The following is a 26,949-nucleotide window of genomic DNA, read 5'->3' on the forward strand; positions in this document are numbered from 1 at the left end:
GCAAAAATTATTGTCTCACGGTTATATAATAGCTTTAATGTAGAAGGTTTTATTAATGAAATGTCGGGTATAAACTCTTCCTCCCCATGCATTTGAAATGTAAGAGACTGTGCCATCTGATTAGCACTACACTCAGTAGTACTAAAGTTGATGGATCCAAAACCATGTCTCGCACAAGGTTTACAGAAGCATGCGCATCCAAACGATAAATACTAGGTGCTGGACAGAAGAGCACACTTCCTCACACTAGAACATGCTCCCATGTTATTACTTTGCTTGAGTTGTGTGACGTTCCAAATTGAAATTAATAATAAAACAAATGGCTGCAACCATGTCCATGTCCAGACCTCTTACTTACAAAATCAGGTGTAACAAATGTGTGCAAATGCAGTATCACATTAATAACTGTCCTTTATGACATAAGCATTTATCACTGTATTATACTACAACTCTATACATACATCTGAGTAGTAATTAGCACTATTACTCAGTAGTACTAATTTATATATTTTACACAGAGTTTAATCACCTGTTCATTGTATATCACCATTGCACTTTACTGTTACATTTGCACTGTGGTTGGATGTCAAACTTCTTTAGGTTGTGTGTTGGAGGACATGGTGATTTGAGAGGACCGTGTTTTGAATATGGTGTAATACTTGCTTATAAACACACAATACGTTAATGCACAACAGACGAGAGAGAGCTTGACATGCATCGCTGTGGCAGAGGCTGATGTTGTGCTTGTCGTCTTTCCTGTGACAAAATGGCATCCAAGGTAATAAAAAAAGTCAACCAATGAACTAGATTCTTGTACCGAATCTCCTCTCTGGTAAACAAGAATACCCTGAAGACTCTAACAGGAGCACTCATTCAAGGGTACTACGACTATGCTTGCACCTCATGGTACCAAAGCACCTCAAAGGCGCTAAAAACAAGATTACAAACATCACAAAACAAACTGGTCAAACTTCTACTTGACCTTACCCCTAGAACCCACCTCACCCCTGCCCACTTTGACAACCTAGGATGGCTTAGAGTAGACGACAGAGTACAGCATTTATATAGAGCTTTTATCCAAAGTGCTTTACAACTTAATGTACATTAAACTTGAAAACAAGTTTTCATTTAGTCTGTCTCGTCTCTCCCTCCATCCCAACAGGGGGGTAGTAGAGTGACATATATGACATACATGACATACAGATAGACAGTACTGCTACATCTATGACATACCAGATTTGCAAATACAGTACTGTTTGTGATACGAAAAGAGTCCAGAAAAGAGAGTATATACATTTGACATAGAAACTGTACATTGGAGGAGGTTGGGTAGGAGGAGTGGGTGGGGGACACTGTACAACTGAACAAGCAAAACTGTACATTGGAATATTGACTCCCTCCCCGCAGAACTCCGCACCGCCCCAACTCTGGACTCATTTAAAAAACTGCTCAAAACCCACCTCTTCAACTTGGCCTTCAACCCCTAACTTTCTCACTTTATATGTATATGTTGTGTCTGTCCACTATGTTTGTTAATTTGTCATCTCCCCCCCCCCCCCCTATGTAAAGCGACCTTGGGTCCTCTGAAAGGCGCTATATAAAACGAAGTTATTATTATTATACTTGGTCATTTACTGTACATTGGGGGGGGTTGTGTTAGGACATTTACAGGGGCCAGTTTAGAATTGCAGTCTCCCGTAGGTGTTTTTTGAGAGTGTTTTTGAAAGTGGGAAGTATTTTGACATGTACATGGGTACCTTGGTCGTGTAGTGTATCTTGTAGACCAGGCCCATTGCAAGTTGCGTCTACTCTAAGCCATCCTAGGTTGTCAAAGTGGGCAGGGGTGAGGTGGGTTCTAGGAGTAAGGTCAAGCAGTAGTCTGACCAGATTGTTTTGAGATGTTTGTAATTTTGTTTTTAGCGCCTTTGAGGTGCTTTGGTACCATGAGGTGCATGCATAGTCGTAGTACCCTTGAATGAGTGCTCCTGCCAGAGTCTTCAGGGTATTCTTGTTTACCAGAGACGAGATCCGGTACAAGAATCTAGTTCGTTGGTTGACTTTTTTTTATTACATTGGATGCCATTTTATCACAGGAAAGATTTGCCTCTAGGATGGAACCCAGGTATCTTCTTTCCTTGTGACCATATTGTCACCCACTGTAACTGAGAAGCCGTCGGTCTTGCTGAGTTTGTTATTTGAACCGAAGAGAATAGACTCTGTTTTGCCCATGTGTAATGATAGTTTGTTATCAGCGAGCCATATGCAGATTTTGCCTAGTTCTGAGCTGAGGGTTTTTTCAACCTGTAACTTGTTCTTCTAAAGTGTGAGGGACCAACTCATCAAAAGATGTGCTAATAAACGATAAGTACTGTCCTCATGCCAATATGTGGGTGGTATTCCAACATGCCTATTTCACCTGGCACCCTAGAAACACCACTGTGCAATTTTTAATCAACACAGTTCTATTTAGCTATTAATGGATTTGATCAAGGCAGGAGTTTAGTCAGTTTCAGTCAAGGTCATTCGTACTTCTCATCACAGTTAGGACAGTTGAAACCCGATCAATCTTTCGCCGTCGACTAAAAACACACTTCAATCAATATCTGAAATAAATATTAAATAAAAAGCCGGTCCTTGCAAGGGTTCCGGTGGGTCCCTATAGCAAAATCAGGAATAGTTGACCTTCACCATAAGAATGACTATTCTGACACAGGTTCCCCTCAACTACAGTATAGACTGTTAATAGATGACGGGACCTAAGATGGGTTTACACACTGTACCAGGAGAACTGTAGACCAGGAGTTGTGTTACAAGAGAAGTGATTCAAAACTAAAACATTGTTTGTAATGACAGCTTCAAGGATGCTTTCTGTATGATCACCCGCAGTATTCAGGTGTGATTTTGGCCCATCAGTATCCTTCTGACTCCCTGATCAGAAATGTTGCGAGGAGCACCAGTGCATGGCCGGTTGATGATGGAGTGATGTTGCTTCCACTTATGGATAATGCCCCCAATGGTGCTTACTGGAAGATTCTGAAGTTGTGAAATACGTCTTTAGCCAATTCTATTTTCATGATTTGCAACAATCTGTTTGTGAAGGTCTTGAGAGGCTAGCCCTTTGCTTTTACCCATCAGTTGATGTTTCTTGTGTGGCACCTGACCTTGGTAACAAACAAAAAAACATTTTATAGCCCATTAATATATTCTAACCCAGTTGACATTATTAGCACAGATAGGAGGTAGAGTTGCCTCCTAATTCGTTTTGGTTTTCAGCTAGTTCCTTGCCTTTCCTTGCTGTGGTGTACTGCTTTTTCTTAGTGTGTCCAATACTTTTTTCCTGTTTCATTCCACTTGATTACACATAACTTAATTTACATATGGACTTTAATGTTTAGATGTCTTGAGTTAATACAAACGTCTGGTGCAAATTTCGCTTGAATACGCTAATTGGAAATACATTTACTGAACAATACTTATTTCCCCCATTGTACACTATAAGTTTCTTTAATAGTTGTCATACAGAAGTACAGAATACTTTTATACAAAATGCTTCTTACTGTTACGCTCCAGAGACTGTGCTAGACAAGATAAGTATCAATAACATAGTATAGCATGTAAATTAGAAGTAGAAAATGAGGTCACAGTGTTCAGTATAGACATATGTACAATGTTCAATGCAGAATAGACGTAACTGAGTTACCATATAATATACAATACTATGCAGTGTACTAATATACAATACTATATAGTGCAAAGCAGAAATGGGATGAGGTACAATTTAGGTACAATTTACAGTAAGGTGTACGAGTTGTAGTGCAATCCTTTATCAATAAATATAAAGTGTGGGGAGTGGGTGCTACAGTGTGTTTGTTTAAAGTGAGTGTGTGCTATAAAGTGTGGGGAGTGGGTGCTACAGTGTGTTTGTTTAAAGTGCGTGTGGATGTGTGTGCTATGTGCGTTTGATGGTTGTTGTGTAGTGTTCATTGTTCGTTGAGCAGCCTGATGGCCTGGGGATAGAAGCTTCTTCTGAGTCTTTCTGTGCTCGCCTTGAGACTCCGGTATCGCTTGCCTGACCGCAGCAGTTCAAAGAGGCAGTTGTTCGGGTGACTGGAGTCCTTAATGATTCTCTTAGCCTTGCCCCTGCACCGCTTGTTGTAAATGTTCTGGAGAAGAAGTGCTTCTACTTTATTCACCTGCACTGCAGAGTATCACGTTAACAATCAAATGGCTAGCAAGCTCACCTGTGACATACTGTACAGTGCAAAATACAAGAGTACAATCTTAGTCAACTTTTATGAAAACAATACACAAGTTGGAACAGTTTGAACGTTTTATTAGTTTATTTACTGTCTTTCGAGTTTCAATGCATAATCCAGACAGTTGCATTCCAGATGAAAAACATAACGTTACTGAAATGAATAAGGAATGCAATGTTCGCTAGCTTACCAACGTATTTCATTCCCTGTAGCTGAGTACTGAGGCGGAAGTGACAATCTTTCAAAGTAAAAGAAAACAGCTTTTTGCGCGACGGATAAATGCAATTTCACGGAGAGAATATGTCTGGTGGCCATATAATACTGTATTATAGCTTACTTGAATGAACAATCTCCCTCCCCACTTTACCAGCGTATTTTAAATTCACAATAAAGTCTCTCTCAGTCTCGCGCCGTCCCAACGTTGACAGTGGCTCGTGTTATCGACACAAAGGCACAGTGATGAATGAGGAAGTCAATACTCAATAGACCGCCGCCGGTCGACTTTGCGCCTCCTGGCGGCATAAAACAGAACAGCAGCCTGGGTTCCTAATTAATTAAAACGACGTGATATAACCGTGCGCGCGTCGCGGCAAAGTGTCCATGAAAACTAAAGGCTTCATCTGTATATAATGTATATTTATCTGTATTCATCTCTCTGTAGATGTGAATGCCTCAGCAGCAGCAGCAGCAGCAGCACCGTCCTCTGTCTCTGATCTGGCAGCGGCACCAGGCGGCAGCAGCCCAGCCCATGCCACCGGGACGCCCGCCGACTCCTCCCTGTCCCCCTGCCCGCAGACGGAGAGAGAGACAGACGGAGATGGAGAGGTGGCGGGGGTGGAGGGGGAGACGGAAGACGAGAAAGCTGTGAGGCTTCTCTACTGCTCCCTCTGCAAGGTGGCTGTGAACTCTGCCTCCCAGCTACAGGCCCACAGCACTGGTGAGAAGGCAGTGGAGTATTGTTACTCAAGTACTCTACTTACAGGAACACGCCAACATTTTGGGAAATTAGCTTACCGTCTTCTCCAGAGAGAGACAAGAAGATAGATACCAGTTTCAGATGGGCCTTCGGGAGAGGTGTTAGTTGAACAATGAGGAAACAGAGAGGAAACTGGTATCTATCTTCTTGTCTCTCTCTGGAGAAGACGATAAGCTAATTTCCCAAAATGTTGGCGTGTTCTTTTAATGGTGCTATAGATAAAAAAAATATCTTTATTAAATCTACAGATCTTTTAGAAAGGTGCAGAATAAAAGTATTGCTTTTCCACCCCAAAACATATTGATGAATGAATTTAGCATTTTAAACATTTTGGCAGGTCCAAAATGTATATTGTTGTTATACATGTTGCGTGCATGTATCATTAAGAATTCATATATGTTATTCCTATAATAATATTATATGGTCTACGACGGTCCAAAAATATGAGTGAACATGAACAACTCATCCCAGAACCAGAGAAACAAGACTCAAATCTTGTCATGTCATCAAGGCATCATTTCTGAAGGTGGATGATGAATTAGGCAAGATTACAAATTGTACCTTTTAACCTCTTATGCCCTAGCCATATTTTCAGAAATTCACCTAAAAATACATACCTAAGTAAATAAATGGAAGATTGCTCCACTTCTACAAGGTCCATTTGCATGTTCTTGGTATCTAGGGACATCTATGGACCTCAGGGAATGTATTCCCAGTGTCAGAAATACTGTGTCTGTTACTATGTTTGAGTAAATTGTAATGAACCAAAGGAAAATATAAATTATTATTATTATTTGTTCCCCCCCGCCCCCGCCCCCCCCCCCCCCCCCCCCATCTTTGACGGTGAATAACACCATGCTAACATTGACCAAAAGTGAAGAATTGCCACTGAGCTCATTCAGCACCTTCTTGAGATTAAGTGTAATAAATCTAAGCAAATGAACAAAGGGCAGATGATTTACATGGGTTTTTGTAGATACAGTACTGCATTTTGCCATCCTGAAATATGAATATAGAATATCAGGCCTATAAATTACCGTATTATGGCCAAGTCATACAGTACATCTATGCATCAGCCCAAATCTCCTCTTCCCAATGGCAGAGTTAATATGGATTTAGTACCACCAGGCGCCCATTACAGGATAGCAAAGACTGTGAATTAAATCTACTGTAAGTACAGTTACTTTTGTATATTGTCCATAGCTTCGACATTTTTTACTGGATTGTGATGTGGTATTTTCCTAGACGTTCACAGAAAGGTAAAGAAACAATATATGTTGTATTCTATGGCAATAACGTTGAAGTTTGTTCGACCTGTGAGATATGAACATGATTTTCACGTCAATATTTGTAAAATAAAAATGGATGGCCAATGTTTGTATGCAGCTGGTGTGAGCTGGGTAGTGTAGTTCTATGAAATTTAGACATCCATCAAAAGCCCTGGGCCCTCATTCATCAACGTGTGCGTAGAACATGTTCTATTTCCACACGTAAGCACAGAATGTAGAATCAGTGTACGCACAGGAAAATCGGGATTCACCACACGTGCGTACGCAGGTTCTACGCACACCTGTCATGATGAATATGACTTTGATCCTACGTTTGAGCTCGTGCACTGTTTTAAGTATTTGCATACCAGAACCGCCCCGATTAACCATATACGGTAATGGTATACCCCCATGAAATGTGGAAAAATGGACTAAGCCGAGGGAAGCGTGTTATGAGAACGGTGATGTCGGATATGATATCTATTAACCATTGCTGCCTGGGCAGCCAGTGGCGAATCCTTATGGAAGCCAACGGAAGCCATGCCTCCCTAATATTAAAATATGAATTAATATGAAATATGAAAAAAAAAATATATAATTTTTTTTTAATATAGTTTACATTATTTTTCATCTGTGCATCTGTGTTATAATTTTTTATTTTTTTTTTAATGTCTCCCTCTTCTCCTTCTCACTCCCTCTAACACACTGTCAGACTCACTGTGCTCACTGCAGCTAGTATAGGAGAGAGGCAGGGGGTAGGTTTCTTTCTCCAGGCTTCCAGCATTATAGAGTCCAAATCCGATCCTAGCCAATCAGATTCGAGCTGACTGCCACACCCTAAAAGTTTAAAACGGGGCTGGGAGGAAGACACTCAGCATATTTTCCCCTCTGCACTCTGAACATTGTATTAACCCGTAACTGTTCCCACGGGCCGAATATTGCCCCGATCCTCGCGAGATTAAATCCACAGGGACCTCTCGGCGTGCCGAAGCTTTTCCTAAATCACTTCCATCATCGAAAACGAGGGGAAAAGGTCGGCTCGCGACCCTGAAAATGTAGCGTGATTTTAAAAACGCTGTATTAAGTGAGCCTATTATGGGATCCACGCGAGCTTTCTATCGTGGAAACATCTGGGCGTCCCGCAACTTTTACTCATTCACATGTAGCCCCGAAAATGCTTAGAAAAGGAAAACAGAAAGCGTGGAATAAACTCGCCAAAACGGAAAAGTGTCCCACGGGCGCGCCGTGATTCCGATCCGCGTGAAAATATTCACGGCCATAGAGGAGACCGTGGGACACCTTTTTGCATATGTGTCTCGAATTTGCTCCCACGCGGCGCGCAAAATCGTGCAAGGAAAAATCGGACCAAAAATGAACCAATGCTCCAGCAGTATTAATGACCCTGATGTAAACAAGACAAACGTCTTTCTCTGGTCTGCATCCCCTTATACAATTGTGTGTATTGAGCCGTACTGTATTGTACCCATTCTGCAATCTGTTAAATAAATAAAAAGAAAGTTTGACTGGCCGCCGAGCCATACTGTAGTGTACATGGTGACTGCTTGACTTAAAAGAAAAAAAAAAAAAAAAAGATTAATAAAAATATTTAATAATTTTTTTTTTATACTATTTTTTTTGGCTTCCCCTGTTATTTTACCCACGCGACGCCACTGTGGGCAGCGCAAACACTAATAAAGACCGCGCTGGAATATGACTGCCTTTTCCCGTGTTGTTTGATTAATACCCAGGGATTAAAGTTCTCCTCAATTTTATTCCAAATCGCGATGGATCTTCCGTAAATTTTCTACCTGCTGCATATGATTTCTAGAGGCATACTACAATCTATTTTGATGTCAGTATTGGGTAGCCTATATAAACAATAATACGAGAGCATATACAAGAACAATGAATCTCACTGCATGTATGATGTAGCCTGCCTTTCAATACATGAACTTGAATTCCATCATGTTTGTGTGCGGGACTCACAAGGCTGTTGTCACAATGGGTGGTACCGGTACAGTAATAATAACAGTCCACACAATATCACGATGGACCATGCCATAGCCTATGTTCTATTAGGACATGATCTGTGACGACAAATGTTCTAGAATGTTTGATTAAGATATCATACTCTGACAGCATGCCTATGATCAACAAAAACGTGAACTTGAATCCCATCATATACATAGTCTGTCCACTATCTGGTGTCATTGCAATGCGTTTTCTATTCTTTCTTATGCAGTAAAAAGGGGGAAGAACACTATATCGTGGGTGTTCATATGACTCTGCTTACAGCTTCGAAACTCCACTTGTTTCGTTTAACGTAAAGCCTTTTAAATATAATCAAAACGTTCCCGTGTTTCTGCGGTCTGTGCGCAAAATAATAACGAGTTGAGATACGCGGAGCGCAGTCAGTCAGTAGCCTACACCCCGTATATTCCGATAACGCTATATAAACCATGCTGCATTCATTCTGAGAGAAAGATCTATTATTCCAAATGCTATTTATAGGGTTTTGACCATAATTACACTACTGTTGCTATTTTACAATGAACTATAATGAATTACGGTTCATACAGAAGTTCTAATGCACAGAAGCTCATTTCCTTGTTGTAATAATATATTCTACCACTGGGCGTCAGCTAAGTGTGCTCAGAGCTGTGCGTAGACATAAGCACAAAGTCAAGTTCAAGTTGAAATTGATGAATCCCACTCTTTGCTTAGAAATGATCGTACGCACAGGGTAAGCACAAATCTGTGCGTAAGACACGTTGATGAATGAGGGCCCAGGGACTCATCTTTCTTAGGACTACAACGATTTCATGACAGCGCCATGTCCTTGCGTCTAAATCGTCCATTTTCCGCACAGTGATTTTTATAAGCTCATATTTCGCTAATAACATATTCAATCATTGCTAAACAAACGTAGTGCTGAAAATATACACTTTGACTGTTTTGATAGGGTTAGGCTATGTGTCCACTAATAGCCTTTTTTTCGAGGCGGACCGTTTTGAAAAAAGAAGAAAAAAAGCTCTGAGCGTGCAACTGAGGCTCGCGCCAGCCGCGGCTCCGCCCCTTCCTCGATGAGTTATATTGATGAGCGCGCTGCTTTCCAAAAAAGTTGAACTAGTTTCAACTTTATGAGCTGGGAGCGCTCCGCCAAAAACGCTGCCGTCAAGAGCTCATAAAACGCGAGGCGCGGCTCTGGGAAGAGGAGCGCGCCTGACGCTTCTCCAGCATATAAATGAATGACAGAAAGGAGCTGACAACTCATAAAACGTCCCCTATGGACACAAGCCCTTAGGGTCTTTACTCTTGGCTACATTTGAAAAAGAAACGCAACATCACTTAATACGGACTGTATTGATCTATTTGTGACGTGAAATAAATCTCGGCCCGGTACCGATCGGGCTTAAGAGGTTAAATACAATTTTGAGGTACTTTACTTGAGTATTTTCATTGTACTTTTTACTCCACTACATTTATCTGAACCCATCAGTTACTAGTTACTTTGCAGAAAATAGTCGGACAATGTGGGACAATGTGGGAACCTTTAAAGGTTAATGGATGAAGGACTGAACGCTTCCATGCAATGAAATACAAGAATGTCATAAAGAAATGTACTTTCACTTTTTATGCACATTCAATATCAAATACTTTTACTTAGAATTTTTAACAGAGAGTCCTACTATTTCTGCTTTTACTTAAGGAACTGTGTACTTCTTCCACCATTGTGAGTATAGGTCTGGAATGTATGGTCAATTATCATATTTTGAACTTTTAGAATTAGAGGTAAGTAAGTAGGTAGACAATGTGGATTGAATGGGGAAGTCTAAAGCCCCTTTCACACAGGAGAAAAAAGCATCATGTTCTGTGTGAAAAGGGCTTAATAGTTATTTACTGAATGTATCATTGGGAAGGGAAGTAGAAGTCATCCTCGAGAAAGAGCTTGCATCTGTTCACAAGAACTTGCATTGTGACATCAGGTCTGAGGCTTGAGTAACTGATGGTTAATCAACACGTGGTCATGTCATTAGTTCTTGATGACTTCCTAGGTACTTCATCATTATTCATTTATTGCGACCCCTAAAGTCTTACTGATTACTCTGTTTGTTGTAACTGGATGATTGATAATTTTATTTGGCTTTCAAGGATATTTTCCACATATTTTGAACAGTCTGGCATACAGTTTGAAGAAGTCAGATGAAGGAAAATGTACTTCCAAATTTGTACTCTCGCCTGAATAAACTAATAATCAATCATTCAGACACATACATGCATTTAAGCAATTACACACAAGTAGAGTGCTGTACTCATACTGTGAGATTCTGGCATTGCTTTAACAATTTTTATTAACAATTATATTAAAAACAAACATACGTATTTAATGTTTTTGCTGCTGTAGGATGTAAAGTTGTGACAAAAGGTGTCTCTAGGTGACAAGTTTATTTCTATAGCTGAGATTGGTAGCCTACCGTTTATCAACAGCACAAGGCATCGAGATGCTTTTAGGAATGAGAGATTGCTAGGTTACCAGTGCAGAATGTCTTAGCCAATCACAATGTGTGGTCTCAAGTTACTATGGTATATTCACACTCCTACACAGAGCCGTCTGTACATCACAGCCTGCTAAACACCTCTGTCTCTACACCTGTACATCACAGCTTGCTAAACACCTCTGTCTCTACGCCTGTACTGTACATCACAGCCTGCTAAACACCTCTGTCTCTACGCCTGTACGTCACAGCCTGCTAAACACCTCTGTCTCTACACCTGTACATCACAGCCTGCTAAACACCTCTGTCTCTACGCCTGTACATCACAGCCTGCTAAACACCTCTGTCTCTACGCCTGTACATCACAGCCTGCTAAACACCTCTGTCTCTACGCCTGTACATCACAGCCTGCTAAACACCTCTGTCTCTACGCCTGTACGTTACAGCCTGCTAAACACCTCTGTCTCTACACCTGTACGTCACAGCCTGCTAAACACCTCTGTCTCTACACCTGTACATCACAGCCTGCTAAACAGCTCTATCTCTATACACCTGTACGTCACAGCCTGCTAAACACCTCTGTCTCTACACCTGTACATCACAGCCTGCTAAACAGCTCTATCTCTATACACCTGTACGTCACAGTCTGCTAAACAGCTCTATCTCTACGCCTGTACATCAAAGCCTGCTAAACACCTCTGTCTCTACGCCTGTACTGTACATCACAGCCTGCTAAACAGCTCTATCTCTACGCCTGTACATCACAGCCTGCTAAACACCTCTATCTCTACGCCTGTACTGTACGTCACAGCCTGCTAAACAGCTCTATCTCTACGCCTGTAGGCTACATCACAGCCTGCTAAACACCTCTGTCTCTACGCCTGTACTGTACGTCACAGCCTGCTAAACAGCTCTATCTCTACGCCTGTACATCAAAGCCTGCTAAACACCTCTGTCTCTACGCCTGTACTGTACGTCACAGCCTGCTAAACACCTCTGTCTCTACGCCTGTACATCACAGCCTGCTAAACAGCTCTATCTCTACGCCTGTAGGCTACATCACAGCCTGCTAAACACCTCTGTCTCTACGCCTGTACTGTACGTTACACAGCCTGCTAAACAGCTCTATCTCTACGCCTGTACATCAAAGCCTGCTAAACACCTCTGTCTCTACACCTGTACATCACAGCCTGCTAAACACCTCTGTCTCTACACCTGTACATCACAGCCTGCTAAACACCTCTGTCTCTACACCTGTACATCACAGCCTGCTAAACACCTCTGTCTCTACACCTGTCACAAGAGAGCCAAAATCTGTACCAAATCCGGATGTCCGCAACCAAATTAGTTTGAAAGAAAATGCTGCTATAATTTTTTATTGGGTGTATAAGTATCACTCATAACAAAAAACATGTATGAGTCATGCAGTGATGTAGTTATCAGAAAAGTAAACAGACTATTTGTGGATGTGTTCATCGTCGTTTCCATGGACACAGTGAACAAACAAGGCTGCACAGGCGCCATGAAATTAAAAGTATTTCAATTACTTTTAAAGTATTGAAACTTTTATTTTTAAATGTTCGGTTCTTATTAAAGCTCCCCTATTGTAAAAATGGCCTTTTCCAGTGTTTTGAATTGTTTTCAAGCTATGTGGGGTTTTACCAACACTGATTAATGTGAAATCTGTACCAAGTCCCGTTTCTGCAGTTCAGCTGAGACAATAACGCCCCCCACTGAAACAAGCCATTCTGAATTGACTCAATCTGTGGCGTGTAAGAAATCTGATCTGCCACCGCCCGCCCACAATCAACTGTGATTGGAGGAGTTAGCATAACGTTGAAAGTATGAGCAAAACGGGCAAGCAGCGAGTGGAAATAATGTGGAAGCGGTTTCGACAGCAGAGTTGCCACCTTCAGCTGTTCCACTGTCAGCACTTCCTCAAAAGTGTTCGACAGTGTTCCTAATCGTTTCCTAATGATATCGTGCTCCACAAGCAATGAGCCAGGGGCCCAGGGCAGTGGCCGTTTTTGGGCTACATGCTGTTGTTCAGGAGACTCAGCCGCGGCTGCGATGAGACTCTTGCTTTACCGGCAGCGCTTCTCTCCCCTCGTCTCTCTCTCTCACAGACACACACAGGCTGCGGTTACATGGTGACTTTTAATTCCGAATTATAACTTCGGAATCAAATCATTCGGATGTAAAAAAAAATCATGCGAGTTTACATGTCAAATCTTAATTCCGACAAGGTGTTTACATGAAAGTCACTGTCTAATCGGGAGTTTGAGTCATCGTAAGGTTTGGCGCTGGGAAGGCTTCTGATTGGGTAAACGTAAACAGGATGTTAACGTCATTACGTTTACCAGAAGTAAACAAACAGCTGCGACCGGTATTCTCAGCTACTGTGCTAGCGTACCAAACAACATTAACCAGACTCTCGGTGTGTCTATTCTGCTAACGTTAAAGGCCTCTAAATGCTACAGCAACTTCAAAGCAACTGCACCACAACATCGACAAAGCAAAGGTGTTGCAGGCCTTTATGCTTCTGCAACATCGACGCACAGCCTATGTTGTGAAGGGCCAGATTAAACCGAATATATATATTTATTTATATATATATATTTAATTGTATTTGTATATTCTCTAATATTCCCTGATATCCCTTGTATATTCCTTGTACAATATGCATTGAATATCCATTCTAGCCTACTGAACATCCCATAATAGTCTCCATTCTACTATTGGTCGAGACCTTGGTGCCAGGCTGCCATACCCCTCAGACCCAGTTCAAACGTACCGCTCCACATGTACGAACAAGTCCTAGTTCCGCGTAGGAATCTGGCTACCGCACCACTAATGGGACTATTTGTTCATAGTGCGTATATATACTGCGCTACTAAAGTAGGACTTTCTTTTCAGTCCAGTTTCTTACCCTCCAATAGAGTCACAGACGTAAAGCCTCCCCGCGACGCCACGTGTGGGAGTAAGGCCAAGTTCGCCTACCATCGGTATTGAGACATCGTGTATATTAATATTTGAATAGTCATATTTGGCACTATATCGTCGAGTTGGACGTAGTCTATTAAGCTAATAATAGTCTGTTAATATATAGTGCTTCGTGCGGTGAGAATACTACCGTAGTCAGTACCCCATCGTTTCGGGCAGAGAACTGGCTGCTTACCCAGGGTGGTTGACCCCATGTGAAGCTGCACCCGAGGAGCCCCAGAGCCGACAAGCGAGTGGACCTGTATACCGGATTATTCTACCGACGACAGCCCGCCTTCCCAGGCACGGATTATGCTTTGTATACTTTGATTATTCCATGGATAAAGACCCCCGACACTGCCGTGTGTTGGAACCCCCCCCCCTGGAGAGGACGCAAGGTGAGGAGACGCTCTGCAAGACGAGGTCGCTTCACGTCTCTCCCCCGTGGACCGGAGAGAGCCGGCCCACAAAGAGTCCACCTGCTTTCATCTGTGGTCCAAGGATCGCCGGCGCATTGAACAGCACTACAGTGGGTTCACCTGGGATACCCTTGGCCGGACGAGGCAGCCGGATTCTACCCCCCCCCCCCCTCCTACTCCTGTCGGCTTACAAGCGACCAGATTAACCCCCCCTTAGTGTATCCAGTCTTATAATCATTAAAGTATCATTGCTGTTATTCCTTAACTATTCCAGGTCGTATATTTACCACCTGCGCCATCAGAGATTGGACATTCTCTATTGATATACCGACGAATACTCTTTGCCATAAAAGTGCATACTATTTCAATTCATAAATGTAATTAAGTGATTACGTGCTTGCTCTACACACCATTGCTGTGTAGTAATAAACGCATACTTCGACTTCGTACATTTGTGTTGGATCCGTTTCATCTATGTGAGAGTGTTTATGATAATATATTTATGCCGTGTACTGGGTGGCCGAATATTAAGTACAAAGGTAGTGGTAGTAAGTATCATATCTAGTAATACAGTCAGGGAATTGTACCCCTCAGTTACAATTGGTCCTTCGAGCCGGAGGGTAATCAGTGTAATATTAATATAGTGTTATTAATATTGAAATGGCCTATGATGAACACTCCACGAAACGATCCTCCTAACCAACGCCCGCAGCGCGAACGACGGCTCCCTCAGTACTTAGAGGCTTACGCTGTCAGTCAACAACCTAGTCTTCTACTAACAGTAAACGCGGTAAAACTAGAAAGTAAAAGTATGTCTAACCCCAACGCCCAGACTACCCCGACCATAGAGGCCCCTACGGGCTCTAATGTAACTGACCAAGTTCACGGTGGGGACCAGTGGGAACCAGACATGACTTCACACCCCGCCAGTACTGAAGAAGTAGTCCCCGATGAGTCCCGGGAGGAATACAACGCTACCGAGAGAGAACTCGGCACGGAAGAAGACGGGGAGAGCACCGTGGAGATAGAGCTCCAAGGCTCCGCAAGGAGTACCCCGAGGGAAGGCTCCCCTATACAACCGCCTTCTCCCAGCGAGGCAGAGAGGACCCTACAGCAGGCCTTCCTCATCAGCCTGAACGCCGCTGCTGAACGCGACCGACTGCAGATCCAGCAGCGAAGCGAACACGAGCAGATACGTCTAGAAATAAGACGCATTCAGATGGAAGAGAATGTGGCCCGAGAACGAGCCGGTGCTCAACGGGACGCAGCGCGCGACAGACAGCAGTCGCAACTAATAGAACAGCTGATCAGACGGACAACACCCTCTCCCTCCGCCAGAGGCTCCAGGAACTCGTCTAGACACACCTCCAGGGCGGCATCCCCTAGCCGAGTAAACAACCCTGAACTTGACCAACAGACGAGGTCTATACCCCCCACAGACCACCTCCCCCCACCGGTCCAAGCGAGACCTAGCAACCGGGAAGGAGCAGCATATCCTGTGGAGAGGCTAAACCAGAGACTACAAGCACTGGATGACCTAACTGAAGACGAAGAGGAAGAGGAGGAGAACCACGCCCGAAGACAGCACAGTACTCTACCGGACCAGGAGGTCCGGTACAGCCCAGGCTATACTCCCGCGGAGCTGCGCTACAGACCCCCGACTCTATACACGGGTGAGCACGACGCACGACCCGCACCGAGGAACAGCACCTGGACAAGCGGGCCATGGTACACTGCCGGTACCAGCCCATACCAAGGAGCGGGAGGAGACTCGCCTAGGAGGCCTCTCCCCCAACGCTCGCCGATGTATCCACAGTCAGCGTCATACATTGGCACGCCTATGGTACCCGACTTCACCCAAGAGAACCGGGCCCAGTATACAGAACTCCGCATGTGTCTGGAGACCATGTTGGTGGATGTATTGGATGAACGCCACAAATACGCCATCCTACTGAAGCATTTAAAGGTACCCCGCGCACATAATATAGCGCTCGCCTACGCGACTTCCACCACCCCATACACAGCAGCGCTGGTAGCATTGGACCAGAGGTATGGGCGCATATGGGATTACGTGATCCAGGAGATCCGACACATCGACCGCTTACCCCCAGCAATAGACAATCGAGCACTGGACGACCTGTCCATCAGAGTGCAGTCCCTGGTAGGGATGTTGGGAGCGCAAAGAGAGAAGGGGAGGCATGAACTTTACGCCAACTCCAATGTGGAAAGGATTCTGGAGAAGCTGCCGCCCGCTCGTCAGGAGCGCTTTAGGCGGCAGAGGGACCACAGAGACCCGAATGGCCCCGAACCGAACCTCCTCGATCTAGCAGACTTCCTGGCGAGAGAAGTCAGCAGCCTACGGCTAGATACATTCGGACGGAGCACCCCTGGCTCCAGAGAAGGAACCAGACGACTAAATGATGGAAGAAGATCGGTGACTGTGATGCACCAATCGGAGTCAGTACCGAGCAGCAGGAGCCACAGTACCCCCTCCAGAACGGAGAAGTGGAAGATAGTGTGCCCCTACTGTGAGAAAGAACACTGGCTAGCGCAATGTGACTCCTTCCCCAAGCTGAACGCGGAGGAAGCAGGTCAATGGATAAAGTCCAACAAGCGCTGTTTTCGCTGTGCGCGCTCACACATGGCAGCCGAATGCCGATTAAAGAAAAGGTGCACCAAGTGCGATGGAGCCCATCTGGACATACTTCACGACAGTAACAGACGGCGCCCTTCACCTGCACCATCCAGCCGCAAAGCGAGCGTCATCTACATCGATCCCGCCAGCAGCAGTGGAGCCCGAGTACTCCTAAAAGTAGTGCGTGTGACACTAAGCTACCAGAATAAAGTCCTAGACACTTACGCCGTCCTCGATGACGGGTCAGAGAAGACCCTTCTGCTCGCCTCCGCTGCGGCCCAGCTAGGGCTGCGGGGAAGCGAAACCCAAATGACAATTCGGACAATAAGACGAGATTTGAAGACGATAAAGGGCGAGAATGTCTCATTCTCTATCGCAGCAAGCGGCCAGCCTGAGCGACGGTACCAGATTACAGACGCTTTCACCAGCCAAGAAATAGGACTGTCGCGGTACACATACCCCGTCGCCAAGCTGATGGAGAAATATGTACATCTGCGCAAGTTACCGATCCCGCTCATAGACAATGCTATGCCGACCCTGTTGATAGGCTCCGACCATGCAGACCTCATTGTCACGATAGACCGGGTTCATACCAGACCCCGAGGCTGTCCTGCAGCAGTCGAGACCCGTTTGGGATGGACTCTCCAAGGCCCGCTCGCCAAATCTCTCAACCGAAGTACAGCCACTAGATGTCTCCACTCCCGAGTCACAGAGGGAGAAACCGCACTCCTGCAACACGTAGAGCGGCTATGGACCTTGGAACAAATGCCCTTTAAGAACGGAAAGAAAGACATTCGCTCTAAAGATGACATTTACGCCATTCACCTCCTCGAGACAGGGACCAAGAGAGTCCCGGTCAACGGCGTGTTGAGATACGCCACGCCACTCCTGCGGCGAGAAGGAATGCCTACTTTCCACGCCAAGACAGACGCCACAGAACGGTACCTGCTGAACACGGAGCGGCGCTTAGCCAAGAACCCCGCCCAAGAGAGTGTATACCGCGCTGAGATTGAGAAGCTCATCACAGCGGGACACGTCACAAAGATGGACATTAAAGAGGCTGACCAGACCACTGAATCGTGGTACGTGCCCCACCACAAGGTCCATCACAACGGTAAAGACCGCATAGTATTTAACTGCAGCTACCAGATCGGATCCCAAAATCTAAATAAAGAGTTACTGCCCGGTCCCACACTCGGCCCCTCCCTACTCGGCGTTCTACTCCGCTTCCGCCAGGAAAAGGTGGCCATCAGCGGGGACATTAAAGGAATGTTCCTGCAGGTGAGATTAGTAGAGGCGGACAAGCCCCTGTTACGGTTCCTATGGAGAGAGAAGCCAGGAGATGAGCACCCAGCCATCTACCAATGGGAAGTCCTCCCCTTCGGAACGACGTGCAGCCCCTGCTGTGCTACATTTGCACTACAGAAACATGTAGCAGAGGACCCAGCAGCGGACGAAGAGGTCCGACACAGCGTAAAGAACAGCTTCTACGTAGACAACTGTCTACAAAGCCTTTCAACCCAAGAAGAAGCCGAGGCTCTCCTGATTAAACTCCGCGCCTCATTGATCAAAGGCGGCTTTGATCTCAGGCAGTGGGCCAGCAGCGATCCGCAAGTACTGCGCAGCCTCTCCTCCGAGGACAAGGCAGCCAGCAGCGAGACCTGGATGGCTACAATCCCGGGAGAAGCCCAGGAGATGACCCTGGGATTGGTGTGGCGATTCAAAACAGATTCGCTTCACTACAGACACAAGCCCCTGACTACGGAGCAGGGAAGGCCGGCGGCGGCGCCGACCACCAGACGGAGTGTGTACACAACACTCGCCCGACAATATGACCCGCTAGGATGTATTCTACCGTACACCACCAGGGCAAAAATGATTGTACGAGCATTGTGGGACAAGGACCAGGGCTGGGACGACCCCATTCCCGCACACCTTGCATCCACCTGGAGAGAGTGGGAGATGGAGCTCCACTCACTCCCAGGCGTTAATATGCGCCGAAGCTACTTCCCACCCACGGTGAGGCCAGAGACATGTAAAATGGACTTACACGTCTTCAGTGACGCCTCAGAGGTCGCATACGGATCAGTAGCCTACTTGCGGGCCCAAGACCAGGGGGGAGAGATCTACACAGCATTTGTCCTCGCCCGCTCGAGAATAGCCCCACGCAAGCAACAATCTATCCCACGTCTAGAGCTCTGCGCAGCCCTAGCCGGAGCGCACCTAGCCACGCTCATCCAACGTGAGCTCACCATACCGGTGTCTAGAACAATCCTGTGGTCAGATTCCACGACGGTACTCGCCTGGATCAAATCGGACTCATGCAAGTACAAAGTCTTCGTGGGAGTCAGAGTCACCGAGATTCAAGACTTAACCGAAGAGTTAACCGGAGAAACAGAGTGGCGCTACGTTGATACAAAACAGAACCCAGCTGACGTCATCACCCGGGGGATGCCCCTGGATGACCTCACCCGTCGCAATGTCTACAGTGACGGCCCCGCATTCCTAAGACTCCCGGAAGGACAGTGGCCCATGCCTATCCCGAGGGAAGCAAGTCCAGAGGAGGTGGAAAATAAGAAGTCTGTGTTCTGTGGATTGAGCACCGTAGCCTCCACCGACCCTAACATAGACGATTGCACGTCCATAGAGAGTGCACAACAAAGAACATTCCTGCGGTACCACCCGGAGTGCAAGTCCCCCGCTGATATGTCAGCAGCTAACTACGAGGAAGCAGAATTGCTTCTACTGCAGCGAGCCCAGAGAGACTCGTTCCCCGATGAATTGGCCTGTCTACAGGGAGGAAAGCCCGTCCCATCCGACAGCAGATTAATTCACCTGGCCCCCGAGAGCGACGCTCATACCCTCATCAGAGTGGGTGGTCGCCTACGCAGAGCCCCCAATCTACCGGATGACATTAAATACCCGATCGTATTGAACAGCCGACACAAGGTCACAGAGCTGATTATAAAGAAATACGATGAGGATGTACATCACGCAGGAGCAGAAAGAGTCTTCGCGGAAATCAGACGTCGTTACTGGATCCTACAAGGAAGAGAGGCGGTACGACGCTTCCAGCGAACATGTCTAGACTGCCGCAAGTGGCGCGCGCAGCCCAGCATACCAAGGATGGCTGACCTTCCTCCATGTCGCCTCCGAATCGGTGACAAGCCATTCCACTCAACGGGTATGGACTGCTTTGGCCCGCTGCACATAAAGAAAGGAAGAGGAACCGAGAAGCGGTGGGGTATTGTATTCAAATGCATGACCACCAGAGCGATACACATCGAGCTTCTCCCGACCATGAGCACAGACTCATTCCTTATGGCCTTCCGAAGATTCACATCACGGAAAGGAAGACCGTCTACCCTATTGTCCGATCATGGGACAAACTTCAAAGGCGGCGAAAGAGAGCTGAGAGAGAGCTTCCAAGCTATGGGCCCAGAACTTAAGACCCACCTCGCTCCAGCACAGGTTGATTTCCAATTCAACCCCCCCCCCCCCCCTTCCTACCCCGCCAGAAGTGGGTAAAAGAGAGAGACAATTTGACAGAAGGAACAGTCGTCATGATTATTGATCAATCACTGCCCAGAGCTATGTGGCCGGCCGGCCGCGTAAGCAAAGTGATCACCGGTGCCGACGGCAAGGTCCGAGCAGCTGAAGTGCTCGTCCAGGGTCGCACTTACACCCGTCCCGTGGCGAGGCTCATAGAACTGCCTCGACTCCCAGACACAATCGATGATGACCATGACCCTACAACCCTATGACTTTGTGAAGTTGACTGACCCCTACAGCAAACCCTTATGTGTAAATAGACAACGCGATTAATCTGTCTCTGTTTAACTGATTAGGTCTGGGACCTATTCAGGGGGTGGCTGTTGTGAAGGGCCAGATTAAACCGAATATATATATTTATTTATATATATATATTTAATTGTATTTGTATATTCTCTAATATTCCCTGATATCCCTTGTATATTCCTTGTACAATATGCATTGAATATCCATTCTAGCCTACTGAACATCCCATAATAGTCTCCATTCTACTATTGGTCGAGACCTTGGTGCCAGGCTGCCATACCCCTCAGACCCAGTTCAAACGTACCGCTCCACATGTACGAACAAGTCCTAGTTCCGCGTAGGAATCTGGCTACCGCACCACTAATGGGACTATTTGTTCATAGTGCGTATATATACTGCGCTACTAAAGTAGGACTTTCTTTTCAGTCCAGTTTCTTACCCTCCAATAGAGTCACAGACGTAAAGCCTCCCCGCGACGCCACGTGTGGGAGTAAGGCCAAGTTCGCCTACCATCGGTATTGAGACATCGTGTATATTAATATTTGAATAGTCATATTTGGCACTATATCGTCGAGTTGGACGTAGTCTATTAAGCTAATAATAGTCTGTTAATATATAGTGCTTCGTGCGGTGAGAATACTACCGTAGTCAGTACCCCATCGTTTCGGGCAGAGAACTGGCTGCTTACCCAGGGTGGTTGACCCCATGTGAAGCTGCACCCGAGGAGCCCCAGAGCCGACAAGCGAGTGGACCTGTATACCGGATTATTCTACCGGCGACAGCCCGCCTTCCCAGGCACGGATTATGCTTTGTATACTTTGATTATTCCATGGATAAAGACCCCCGACACTGCCGTGTGTTGGAACCCCCCCCCCTGGAGAGGACGCAAGGTGAGGAGACGCTCTGCAAGACGAGGTCGCTTCACGTCTCTCCCCCGTGGACCGGAGAGAGCCGGCCCACAAAGAGTCCACCTGCTTTCATCTGTGGTCCAAGGATCGCCGGCGCATTGAACAGCACTACAGTGGGTTCACCTGGGATACCCTTGGCCGGACGAGGCAGCCGGATTCTACCCCCCCCCCCCCTCCTACTCCTGTCGGCTTACAAGCGACCGGATTAACCCCCCCTTAGTGTATCCAGTCTTATAATCATTAAAGTATCATTGCTGTTATTCCTTAACTATTCCAGGTCGTATATTTACCACCTGCGCCATCAGAGATTGGACATTCTCTATTGATATACCGACGAATACTCTTTGCCATAAAAGTGCATACTATTTCAATTCATAAATGTAATTAAGTGATTACGTGCTTGCTCTACACACCATTGCTGTGTAGTAATAAACGCATACTTCGACTTCGTACATTTGTGTTGGATCCGTTTCATCTACGTGAGAGTGTTTATGATAATATATTTATGCCGTGTACTGGGTGGCCGAATATTAAGTACAAAGGTAGTGGTAGTAAGTATCATATCTAGTAATACAGTCAGGGAATTGTACCCCTCAGTTACAGCCTATGTAACATTGTACCCCGTATGTAGCAACCCATTGATAACAAGCAGACAAATAAGCATAATTTTTACTTCCGGGCGGGGGGTTTCAAAATAAAAGAGCGACGTCTAAAAGCACCGTAAATACGTTTATTCTTTACAATATCTAATATATATATCTATACACGAACCTAAACTAATCTAAAGTTAGTTTAGGTTCGTGTTAACGTTAGATAATGTACAAAATAAACCTATTTACGGTGCTTTTAGACGTCGCTCTTTTATTTTGAAATCCCCCGACGGAAGTATTATAGTGTCTGTTGCTAGCAGCTTCACTTTTGCCGGCCGGTTCTGTGCTTTTTCTAGCTAACGTATCATCATTCGTTTCCAAAGGAGAGGAGAGAAAGACCGCGGCTCACATGCAGCTCAAACTACCTGTTGGAATAAATTAATTGATTGATGTTTAACTTGTCCCTGTGTGTGTCCAGTCATTTCGACTAGCAAACGTTGTATCTAACGTTACCTCAGGATACCATTGTATTTAGTTGGTTAGCTATGTAGCTATTTTGTGGATAGCATTTTGTATAGCATCAATACTAGCTGGCTGGCTACAGCTTTATTTACTAAATTATGGAGGCTTTTTAATCGTCAAGGTAAGAGAGGATTTGTCATGATCAACTGAAGGCGTATGCTATGGAACAATATGTGCCCCTGTTCGCGATCATCTATGTGTACTGTAGCCTATGCGCGATCATGTGCAGAAAGACCGGGGGGAACTAATTCCGAAAAAGCGTTTACATGGACAGAAAAAGCTTTAATTCGGAATGATAAACGGAATAAACCGGCCACTTACATCGGAATGGATTTTATTTCGGAATGGCCATTTTCATTCGGAATTAAGTATTTTCAGATGTTTACATGATAACTTTAAATAGGATTTAACATTAACTCCGAATGAAAAGGGGAATAAACTGTCCATGTAAACGCAGCCACAGACACACACACACACACACACACACACACACACACACACACACACACACACACACACACACACACACACACACACACACACACACACACACACACACACACACACACACACACACACACACACACACACACACACACACACACACACACGCCGAACGGCAGTGCTTCTCTCCTCTCGTCTCACAGACACACACTCTCGCCCAACTTACTTCACGTACACACACATACACACACGCACACACACACACACACACACACACACACCCAGAGATGGAGCGGTTCCTCCATCCTAGTGTATCTGCCAGTGCAGGTGGGTGTCAATCAAAGTGCATTGCGAGTATGGGGGCGGAGCCTAGCCAAAAACAGCTTGTACTTTGGAAGGGGAGAAAGTGGTGGTGCACCAAAGTACTTGATTAAAAATACAAAACAATGCATTTTACAGATGTTCCATAGACTCACAGGAATTGTGTAAAATTGCCCAAATAGTGAACAAAGACAAAAAATATAGGGGGAACAATAATAGAATATTATTTATTCAATATGTTAATGGTAAAATAATATAGTAAAGCTAGCACTGGTTAGTTTACTTCCTCTTTGGGCAGAGATGTTTGACAATGGAACACAAAGTGGAATGTCGTCCCAACTCTGCGTCGGAAAATATGGTACAATATGTCATTACATCACAGGTTGTTGGAACATATACAGTAAAGGCTAGATTACTCACCCACGCTGCTGGCCAATGGAGACCGACATTGCCACATGGCGGCCATCTTGCAGCACGCCCACTCATAACATGAATGTCTATGGTGCATGTACTATTGAAATAACCATAGCTTGCAAAATTTTCAACCGGTTTGGTTTGTTATAAACATCAGAGATGTGGTTATCATAGTGCATACTTATAATGGACTTTCATATGAAAATCATTTCAACATGTCCAAGCATCCTGAATCATAGTCACATTAATAACGTTTGTAATAAACCAAACCGTTTGTAAATCGGTTGAAAATTGAGCAAGGACGACCGAGAAGACTGGAGACTCCGTTGTCCAGCTCGTCTGAGGACGACCAGATGAATGATGATGGCACCTGAGCTATGAGACCTGGATCTGATATTTTCCGACCAGGGCACTCGCCGGTCAAGTCGTAAGTACGACTTCAGACGTGGGAAGTATAGGAGCTTCCCAGATGGACCAATTGAACCATAACGTGACCATTTGACCTTTTTTGTGTTCAGGTACTAAGCACAAGACCATGCTGGAGGCCCGGACCGGAGCCGGAGCCATCAAGTCCTTCCCCAGGTCAGGGGTCAAGGTGAAGCTGGCCCCATCGCTGTCCGAGCCGTCCACGGGGCTCCAGAACAAAACGTTCCACTGTGAGATCTGTGACGTGCACGTGAACTCTGAGACGCAGCTCAAACAGGTGGGTTATGTCAACTTTCAAACAGATTAGGTTACGACTTGTTGTTGTAACAACTTAGTACACAAGTTTACCTTTATTTAAAGGAACACGCCAACATTTTGGGAAATTAGCTTACCGTCTTCTCCAGAGGCCACTTAGCAGGCCAGGCCACCAGGAAAACTCCCAGTGCTCCCGATGGCCACTCCGGGCCGGTGACCACCAGAGCTGTCCAGGGTTTGGTGCCTTGCTCAAGGGCACTTCCTCTGTAGTCGTTGAGGGAGGGGAGAGTGTTATTCATTCACTTCAGAAATCTAGTTTTTCTGAATCTAGTTTATTTCACTAGAATAGTCTTATGATGTTGATCGTGTTGTAGAAGAATACATGTATAGAGAACCCATAAAACCCAATAGATTTAACAGGGTCTGGAGAACGTTGACTGACTGAGCTGCATATGAAGTTGGTTAATATCAGTTAGTCTGTAATTGCCAGTTAAAGCCTTTTGTTGCACAGCAGGCCAACTTCTCTGTCTGTTTACTGCTGAAATCTTGATTAGAGCGTAAAATTCTTTATCTCCCCTCCAAGTCACGTTTGATTTATCTTGGCAGCGCCCAGTAAGCTCTGTTGAAATCTTGAGAAGTTGGACAATTACAACAACAACATTCGGGCTATAAAATGCTTCTGAGTACGTCAAATAAAATCACACGACATACCGTCACCCCCCGGAAGATCTAAAGTTTGTTTCGGTCTATGTTCATTTGCCCGGGCTGTGAGATGAAGCGAGCAGAGCGTAGCGGTGTGTAGTATACACACACATGGCTTTGCTTCGTTGGATTCGTTGAAGCATGTGACACAACCTGCTTACAGTCTGTACTCTTCTCCTCTCCTCAAATGAACAACCATGGAACACCGTTTTGAGTTTTCAGAGGAACAATGTTTTTTTTCCGAACGTTGTTATTTAAAGATGGTAAGTTAGTGTGTTGTGTTCGTTCATATTTTAAAGGAACACGCCAACATTTTGGGAAATTGCTTATCATCCAGAGAGAGACAAGAAGATAGATACCAGTTTCCTCTCTGTGCGTTCAGTAGTAAGCTATTCGGCTGCACGTTAGCCTAGCTTAGCACAATGAATGGAACCGGACAGTGCCGGTTAGCCTTCGGGAGAGGTGTTAGTTGGACAATGCCTAGGCTAACCGGCACTGTCCGCTTCCATTCATTGTGCTAAGCTAGGCTAACACTGCCGCCAGATAGCTTTCTAGTGAACGCACAGAGAGGAAATTGGTATCTATCTTCTTGTCTCTCTCTGGAGAAGACGGTAAGCTAATTTCCCAAAATGCTGGCGTGTTCCTTTAAGACAGTAGAGGTTTAGTGCTTTCTGGTGATATATCACATTCACAGCACTAAGTGATTTGGATTGACTTTTACTGCAAATCAATACATTTGAACTGCACACTGCAAATACATCAGCTGTGCAAAGAATTTAAAAAAGGAGTTACGTAAAATGTATTAAACGTAAAACAATTAATAGCCCGGGTTATTATTTGCTTCAATCGTTGAATACAACCGGCCTATATTTGGGATAGGCGTAAGGGACTGGCCTTTAATTCCTTTTGTACAAAACTCTTGTTCAGCAATGTGAAATAATTTCACCTCGCTCTGAGAGACAGCATGTTCTCACTCTAGCGCCAACCTAGAGTCTCTCCTAGAGAGAGAGAGAGAGAAGATGGGAGGAATGGAACCATGTTGTAGTTGTTGAAGTGTCAGTACTAATGGTGAGTAAATTACAGTTATCATGCAGCCGCTGTATTTTTGTAGTCGGCTAACATTATACATAGCAAGCATTGTTATGATGATGAGGCGCAGTGCTAAATCATAGATGATCGCTGTGTGTAGCCTATGCTGTGTGGGCGTCTGGTAGATGTATTGTGTTGTGTTGAGGGGGGGGGGGCTACGTGTTGCCCCCCTTAGTCTCTGTAATCAGGGATGGTTTAGAAGTTGTCTTCAGCCAGGTGCTGATGAATATTAATTAGTTCATCAGTGATCGAGCCGCCACATTAGCGGTAGCCCATCTGTTTGTGCTTGTCAATCAAACGGATTCAAAAAGATTTCCGAAAACTGCCCCGTGGGAATATTCATAGTTATCTGGTTGGGGAGCAGACTTTGATTAGGCTCTCTTTAATTTCCTTTTCACGGATTAATTTTTGTTTGAGGACACACCTGTGATATAACTTTGTCTTCCCT

The 26,949-nt window shown here is 45.2% G+C and overlaps 1 protein-coding gene across 1 annotated transcript in view; it reads left to right on the forward strand.

Moving 5' to 3' along the window:
• The window catches only part of LOC311226591 (zinc finger protein 385D-like), a gene marked incomplete at its 5' end in the record, with an annotated part of 139,405 nt that overhangs the window by 109,733 nt on the left and 2,723 nt on the right, over window positions 1-26,949 (forward strand). Inside the window, 2 exons of the mRNA XM_084312011.1 lie at window positions 4,918-5,193; window positions 24,548-24,732. Of these exons, the coding sequence (XP_084168137.1) occupies window positions 4,918-5,193; window positions 24,548-24,732 (461 nt within the window). The remainder of the gene's footprint in view (window positions 1-4,917; window positions 5,194-24,547; window positions 24,733-26,949) is intronic.

This window comes from Notolepis coatsorum (genome assembly GCF_963971535.1).
Source record: "Notolepis coatsorum genome assembly, chromosome: 4".
NCBI classification, from domain to species: domain Eukaryota; kingdom Metazoa; phylum Chordata; class Actinopteri; order Aulopiformes; family Paralepididae; genus Notolepis; species Notolepis coatsorum.